General features: G+C 59.5%; 1 protein-coding gene across 1 annotated transcript; it reads right to left on the reverse strand.

The window, feature by feature from the left end:
- Positions 1-328: 328 nt before the first annotated feature.
- On the reverse strand, positions 329-1423 carry LOC106804220 (nucleoporin NSP1-like). The gene has a single exon (XM_014804910.1). The coding sequence runs from the start codon at positions 1421-1423 to the stop codon at positions 329-331; it is 1095 nt and encodes a 364-aa protein (XP_014660396.1).
- Positions 1424-8320: the final 6897 nt, after the last annotated feature.

Here is an 8320-nt window from a genome sequence, read left to right on the forward strand (position 1 = left end):
CATTGGGTTTGTTTTCGCTGATGTTCTTTGTTGTTTCGTAGCGCCGCCCCTTGAGGCCTTGTCCCGCCGCTAGCGCCGAAGAAGGCGCTACGGGTGTCATCCACCTCTGCGGGGCGGACCGCGACCCCGCCGGCGGCAAGCGGCGGTGTTACTGGTGAGACCACAGGTCCTACCGCGGAGGTGGGTCCTGTGGCGGCAACCGGTGGAGTGGCGCCGTCGCCGAGCACGAGACAGGGTCTGACCCCCGCTCTGCCCTCTGCCTCTTCGGCCAACCCCGCGGTGCAGAGCATTGCCCCTGGGGGCCCTCAGGCCGGGAAGGTGATTGACCTCAATGACGACGAGGCGGAGGGGAGCGTGCGGTTCCGACGGTGGTGGCGGAGACGGGAGCGGTTGCCCCAACGGCTGTGATAGGGACGGCGGTGGCGATGGAGGAGGGAGAGTCTGCCCCCGCGGCCACGACAAGGACAGCGGCAGTGGAGGAGGCGGGGATGCCCGCCCCGGTAGCTGCGACGGAGGAGGCGGCGGTGACGGAGATGGGGATTTCCACCCGGGTAGCTGCGGCAGAGGGGGTAGCGGCGGTGGAGGTGGAGGTGCCTGCTCCGGAGGCCACGACGGGGGCGGGGACGCCTGCCTTGGTGGCCGCGACGGAGGGTGCGGCGGCCATGGGAACACTTACTCCAGCATCGGTGATGGAGGCAGTGGCGCCGATGAACGGGTCGGGACACGCCTTGGCGTCGACGGTGGCCGTGGCGGCCTGGATGGGGGTGGGGGCGCGTGCGCCGGGACTGTCGGTGAGGCCGACGCCTTCCGGGGTTGCGGTGCCTACCTCGAAGGTGGCGTCAGGGACGGCGGTGTCGGGGGCGGCCGGAGCGGCCTCCACCCTTGTCTCGGCCAATCCCGTTCCCAAGGTGCGGAACGGGTCTATGCTGCATTGGACGTCTCGTGATGACCCGCAGAGACCCCTCTTCACGCTGGATGACACCGTGGAGTGGGGCAAGTGGCACGCGCTGCAGGGTGGACTTGCTAACGTCCGTGCTGCCCTGTCTTCGGCGTTGGGGGAGCTGGACGGCGTTGTCGTCCCCGGTGGCTGGGTATGGTGTTTTCTTCGTTGGTTATTTTCCTCCCGTTGCTCTGTCCCTGATGGTGTATTGTTTTGTAGACCCTCCAAGAATGTAGCCGGGGAAAGTCCGATTTCCTCCGGCTCGGGCGGGGGCTCTGGGAACACTTCACTTTGGAGAAGTAGCGGACCGTAGAGTTGACCGCGCAGGTTGCCACCGCCCAGCAGGTCATCATTGATCTGCGGAGGCGCGAGCAGGAGGTGCGGGAGGACGCGCGATGGGCGGAGGCCAAGTTCCAATCCGTCGCTGAGAAGGCTCGCTGCAATCGCGAGGAGTTCCATGCCGCTGCTGAAAAGGCCTGCCATGACGCTGAGGAGCTTGCACGGCTGAAGGGGGAGCATGAAGCCCTTCAGAAGACCGTCGAGCGCATCCGGCGCGAGCGGCAGAAGGCCTGGCAGGACCGGGACTCCGAGACGGCCCAGAAGGAAGAGGCCGAGAAGGTGGCGGCCGACCTTGGGGCGGAGGTCAGTCAGCTCCAAGTGCAAGTGCAGGAGCTCCAGGCCTCCGTGGCCTAGGGGCTTGACCGGGAGCGCCAGCTGAAGACCCAATCCGAGGGTAAGACTCTTTTCGTTTCTTTGTCATTGTGGTGTTGCAGTGTTTTCTGATTTGGCGGGTCTTTCTCGACGAGCCTTGCAGATGAACTCGCCCGGCCGAGCACGGCAACCTGCGGGATGCGGTCCGCGTCGTCTGCGACGGCCTCAGCGTGGTCCAGGGGGAGGGGACGAGCTCGCTGGCGACTCGTGTCCTCGGGACATACCGCCGGTCCTGCGAGATCACCCTAGGAGCGCTCCGCACCGGCGTGAGGCAAACCTTTGGGGTCTTCAGCTCCCACTACTCTGGCATCAACTTCACCGGGATGAGCGGGGGTACACCGTCGGTTACTCCGAGGCTGAGCTGGATGAGATCGATGCGTCGGTGCTCAACCCGGGGGAGGCCTTGGCGAAGCTTCTGGAGGATGAAGCCGTCCCACCCGAAGATCCCCGAACGAGTTAGCTGTATCGGGCTGGCACCCCAGATGTAAATACATTAGTTTTGGACTTGTTTTGTGATGGCCATAGAGGCCTTTTCTATAAATTGTCGTGAAAAAGTTTTCGATCCTCTTTCTTATTTTTTGGACTTGGAAAGTTTAGAGCGCGTCGTCGGGCGTGCCAGTAAGCATTGATGGGCGAAGGCACCATAGTCGCTGGGGTGTAGGTTTTTTCGTAGTCCGATCAGTCTTGCCTGAACACCGTTCATGCACTCTCTCCTTTTCATGCCCGAAAGTTCAGAAAGAGGGTCGGCTCGGAAAGAGAAGTGGCTTAAGCTGGAGCCTCTGATAGCCCCTGAGGGATATGCGGCCCTGAGGCAGAGCTAGGGTCGGATATCCTTGAGTTCAACGTGAAACTTGAATGAAACCAACTCAAAATTCTTTTTTCCGTAAATTTTTAATTTACAGAAGTGTCTATGTACAGAACTTGGAAACAAAAGCTAGGGGTAGAAGCGTCTTAGTTGTTCTATGTTCCCAGCGTTGCCGAAGATTTGTCCGTCAGGGGTCGCCAGCTTGTACGTGCCTGGTCGCAGTACTTGCGCGACGATGAAGGGACCTTCCCATGGAAGGGTCAGCTTGTGCCGACCCCTGTTGTCCTGGACGAGGCGGAGCACTAGGTCGCCGATGTTGAAGGCTCGGCCTTGCACCTTGTGGCTGTGGTAGCATCGTAGGGCCTGCTGGTACTTGGTCGAGTGCAGCAGGGCCACATCGCGTGCTTCATCGAGCTGATCTTGTGCGTCTTCGAGTGATGCCTGGTTCCCTTGTTCGTCATACGCCTTGACCCTCGGCGATCCGTACTCTAGGTCAGTGGGTAGGGTTCTCGAACCCGTAGACCATGAAGAACGGGGTGAAGCCGGTCGCCTGACTGGGGGTTGTCCTCAAACTCCATAGGACTGCAGGGAGCTCCGCGACCCACCGGCCGCCGAACCTTTTGAGGCGGTCGAAGATCCGTGGCTTAAGACCCTGGAGTATCATGCCGTTGGCTCATTCAACCTGTCCATTCATGCGGGGATGTGCCACGGCTGACCAGTCCACTCGGATGTGGTGGTCATCGCAGAACTGGAGAAATTTCTTCCCGGTGAACTACGTGCCGTTGTCCGTGATGATGGATTCCGAAGAAATGGACGATGTCAATGAAGAATTGTACCGCCTGCTCGGACTTGATTTGCACGACCGATCGTGCTTCGATCCACTTGGAGAACTTGTCGACGGCGACGAGCAGGTGGGTGAAGCCCCGGGACGCTTTCTTGAAGGGCCCGACGAGGTCCAGCCCCCAGACCGCGAAGGGCCACGTGATGGGGATGGTCTGGAGCGCCTGCACGGGCAGATGGGTTTGGCGCGCGAAGAATTGGCACCCTTCGCAGGTGCGGACCACGTGGGTAGCATCGGCGATCGCCGTTGTCCAGTAGAAACCCTGCTGGAAAGCGTTTCCCACAAGGGTTCTTGGCACGGCGTGATGGCCGCAGGCTCCAGCGTGGATGTCCTGAATCAGTACCTTTCCCTGCTTGATCGGGATGCAGCGCTGGAGGATGCCGGTGTGACTCCGCTTGTAGAGCTCTTGGTCGATGATGACGAAGGATTTAGCGTGGCGCGCAATCCTACATGCCTCCGTCTTGTTCGCCGGGAGCGTGTCGCGGACGAGGTAGTCGAGGTACGGGGCTCTCTAGTCGAGCGGGGGGTCAGGCCCCACTGCTGGGTCTGGATCGATCTCCATGACCTCAGGGTCGGAGGGGTCGGCCTCCGAGTCTAAGGTAGGCGAAGCGTCGCCGACCCTGTCGGGGTCAACGCTAGAGCCCGGGACAGGTGGCGCGTTGCCGACCCCTCCCGGGCCGGGGCCCGAGTCCGGGGCAGGTGGCGCGTCGCCGACCCTCCCCGGCTCTTGGCAACGGATTGAGGGCTTGAACTGGTCGCTGACGAAGACACCGTCGGGTACGGGCTTTCGGCCGGACGCTGCTTTTGCCAGCTCGTCGGCTGCCTCGTTGAAACGCCTTGCGACGTGGTTGAGCTCTAGTCCATTGAACTTGTCTTCAAGATTGCGAACTTCGTTGTAGTAGGCTGCCATCTTGGGGTTGTGGCAGCTCCACTCCTTCATGACTTGTTCGACGACTAGCTAAGAGTCGCCCCGGACATCCAGCCACCGGATGCCCAGCTCAATGGCGATGCGAAGCCCGTTGAGGAGGGCCTCATACTCGGCGACAATATTAGACGCAGGAAAGTGGAGGCGAATCATGTACCTTATGCGCACGCCTAGGGGAGAGATGAAGACGAGGCCCGCTCCGGCGTGGGCCCTCATCAGCGATCCGTCGAGGTACATTGTCCGGTATTCCTGCTTCTCCGGCGCCGATGGTGTCTAGATCTCCGTCCACTCAGCTATAAAATCGGCGAGTGCCTGGGACTTGATGGCAGTGCGGGGGGCATAGGTGATGCCTTGGTCCATGAGCTTGAGCACCCACTTCGCGATCCGTCCCGTGGCGTCCTGGTTTCGGATCACTTTGCCGAGAGGGAACGACGAAACAACCGTTACTGGGTGGGAGGTGAAGTAGTGGCGCAGCTTCCTCTTCGTGATGAGGATGGCGTAGATGAGCTTCTGGATCTGCGGGTAGCGCACCTTGTGCTCGAACAAGACTTCGCTGATGAAGTACACCGGGCGCTGCACCTTGAAGGCATGTCCCTCCTCCTCTCGCTCCACCACCAGGGCTGCGCTAACCACCTGGGTGGTTGCCGCAATGTAGAGGAGGAGAGGCTCCCCGCCGGTTGGCAGGACCAGGATTAGGGCCTTCGTTAGGAGGTCCTTGAGCTAGTCAAGCGCCTCCTGGGCCTCGGCGGTCCACTCGAAGCGGTCGGTCTTCTTCAGGAGTCGGTAGAGAGGGAGCCCCCATTCGCCGAGGCGCGAGATAAAATGGCTTAGGGCCGCTAGGCATCCCGTGACGCATTGAACTCCCTTTATGTTCCGAATCGGTCCCATATCGCTCATAGCCGCTACCTTCTCCGGGTTGGCTTCGATGCCACGTACGAAGATGATGAAACCCAGCAACATGCCCCTCGGAACCCCAGAAGCACACTTTTCAGGATTGAGCTTGATGCGCTTGTCTCTTAGCCTTTCGAAGGCTAGTTCGAGGTCGAGAATGAGCTGGTCGCCCTTATTGGACTTAACTACGATGTCGTCGACATAAGCCTCGACGGTTCACTCGATGAGGTCCCCGAAACATTTGAGCATGCATCGCTGGAATGTAGCCCCCGCGTTTTTGAGGCCGAAAGGCATCTTTACGTAGCAATAGGGACCGAAGGGGGTGATGAAAGAGGTTGCGAGCTGGTTGGCCTCTTTCATCGCGATTTGATGGTAGTCGGAATATGCGTCAAGGAAGCTAAGGGTTTTCGCACCTGGCGGTTGAGTCGACTATCTAGTCTATGCGTGGCAAAGGAAACGGATCCTTTGGGCACGCCTTGTTGAGACCGGTATAGTCAACACACATCCTCCATTTCCCATTCTTTTTTCATACAAGAACAGGATTAGCTAGCCACTCAGGGTGGTATACTTCCTTGATGAATCCGGCTGCCAAAAGCTTCTGGAGCTCCTCGCCGATGGCCTTGCGCCTCTCCTCGTCGAAATGGCGCAGACCCTGCTTCACTGGCTTGGAGCTGGCCTTGATGTTCAAGGAGTGCTCGGCGACTTCCCTCGGAATGCTGGGCATGTCTAAGGGTTTCCACGCGAAGACGTCGCTATTCGCACGGAGGAAGCCGATGAGTGCGCTTTCCTATTTGGGAGATAGGGTTGCGCCGATCTGCACGGTCTGGCCGTCGGAGCTGCTGGGGTCGAGGGGGACCTCCTTGACGCCTTTGGTGGCCTCGAAAGAGGTGGCTGACTGCTTGGAGTCAGGCTGATCCTCGGCGCTCTCCGCCAGCTGGACCGCCAAATTCTCCGTGAAGGTTATGGCTGCGGCGTACTCGCAGCACTCCACGTCGCATTCGTACACCTTCTCGAAAGACGTACCGACGGTGATGACACCGTTGGGCCCCGGCAGCTTGAGCTTGAGGTAGGTGTAGTTGGGGATGGCCATGAACTTGGTGTAGCACGACCGCCCCAAGATGGTGTGGTAGTGTGACGACCGACCCCTAATCTCCCGAGTTAATCTTAATCGGAGCCCTTGATCATAGTCATCTGTCTTGTTTTACTGCGCCTGAGTGCTCAGCCTTCAGCCCGGTTCTGACCCCGAAGACCCGACCCCTCCCGCTTCGCTCCGATCTTGACCCCGGCAAGCTCAGCCCACCGTCGAATCCTTCTAAATCTTCCTCAAACGTCCGTTCTATCCGCCCGGTGGACCCGCGAGATCTTTTCCCCAGATCCTCCGTGACAGGCGCACTCGAGTTGCATGCCCGCTTCAGAGTCTCCCTGCCGCGTGGCTCGTCTTCTCCGACGCCGCCGCTCAGTTTTGTCTCTGGCGAGCGACCGAGTGGATTCTCACGCCCCCTTCCCCAATGGCAGCGGAAGCCCCTCTGCAACATTTCTGCAGAGCCTCGCCTCCCGCGCCCATCATCACGCCGCCAGATCCCGGCCCCAGAGCCCGATGTCGCCCGTCTTTTCCGTCACTTCAACCACAGTCGCGCCGCCTGGTCTCCGCTACACAACGATTCCTCCATCGCCAACCCCGACCGCGGCAGCGACAGCTCCTTTCCCTGCCCTGTCAGAAGCCGCCCGACAATCTGTTGCTCCGTGCTTGCCTGCGCGCCCGCGGCTGCCTATCTTCTCACCTGTGCGCCCTCGATTCTAGCGCCGTTAAACCGGTCGCTTCTATCAAATCTTCCGCACGGCGACGCCCGCCTCCGCCAAATCTCAACCACCGGCCTACCCGCTCCTACGCCGCCCTGACGCTAGAACCCAATGACCGCTGGCGTCACCCCCGGAGTCCTGCACCACCGCCCTCTTTGCTCAATCGCCGCCCCGGCAGAGCACTCCATTGCTTCTCCCCGGCCTTCGCGCCGCTTCACTTCTCTCTCTCCCGCGCCGCTTCCTTCCTCCGTTCCAGCAGCTATAAAAGGAATGCACCAGCCGCCGGAGTTCCCTCCGCCATTGTTGCCTTCAGCCATTCTCTCTCGCTCCCTGCTCAAGCTCCTAGCGCCACCCACCAGGTTCTTGAGGAACTCTCCTCTCAGATTCTCTCTCAGTTTTCTCCAAGTCACCCAGCCGCTTGCTCCTCCGAGCCGCGTAAAAGCTCTCTTGTGATCAGCAAGAAGCACCGCCGCCGCCGTAGCTTTTCCCGGTCTTAGCCGTTGTTCAAGCTTTTAGTCCCTCCGCCCAAGTCTGCTTCTTCCCGACCCCAAGCTTTCCTTTCAGGAAGAAGGTAAGTTGCCGACCCCAGTCCGCTTCGCCCGACCCCTCCTATCCGCCCGACCCCGGTTCCATCTCGCCCGACCCTATCTGTTCCGCCGACCCTTATCCGCCTCGCCCGAGGGTTCGGCTGTGATCTTTTTCTTCAACCTGAGGGTGTATGTGTAAAACTTAGGAACCCTTCAGCGCTTGCGTCTGAGGATCCCGAGTATACCACATCCTCTAGTTCAAGGATCAGATCATAAGTTCCTTTCCTACCCTTGCCTTTTGATCTTCACCAGCTCTCTTGAACCTCCCTACCCTCCTGCTCCTTGTCGCAAGTTTCTGGGCTCAGGCGAGCCAGTGTTGCTGTTGAAATAACCGTCTATGCTAACTCTTGCATTGCATTCGTGTAGAGCTGCACCTCGCCGACGGCTTCTACGAGCTACACCCGGCGCTAGAGGATGAAGCTGTAGCTGAGCTCCTGCCCGCTGAAGCCGAAGTCGCCCCCGAAGTCGAGCAGTTTCCTTCCTCTTTGCTCGAAGGCAAGCCCCGGTTGCATGAAAACCCTGTGTGTTTTACCAGACTTGCGCATGCCTTCTGTAACATGATTGTGCATTTATGTATAGGAGTTGTTTGAAACCCTAGATGCATGACTTAGTTATCCCCATGATCTGAGCACTAGCTGTTGGACCGAGTAGCCGCTTGCTTAACTAGGAGGCGGTAAAAGCCGAGTGATTCCCTGTCACTCGCGAGTTGTAGGAGTTGGATGTCTACCTTTCTGTTGAAACTATAAGGACGATGGACGGGGCAGGGTTTTGGTAACTCTTTGGTGGACGGATGGTCGCCCCGTCTGTCTATGAAAACTTC

Source organism: Setaria italica, chromosome I, assembly GCF_000263155.2.
Source record: "Setaria italica strain Yugu1 chromosome I, Setaria_italica_v2.0, whole genome shotgun sequence".
In the NCBI taxonomy this organism is placed as follows: Eukaryota; Viridiplantae; Streptophyta; class Magnoliopsida; order Poales; family Poaceae; genus Setaria; species Setaria italica.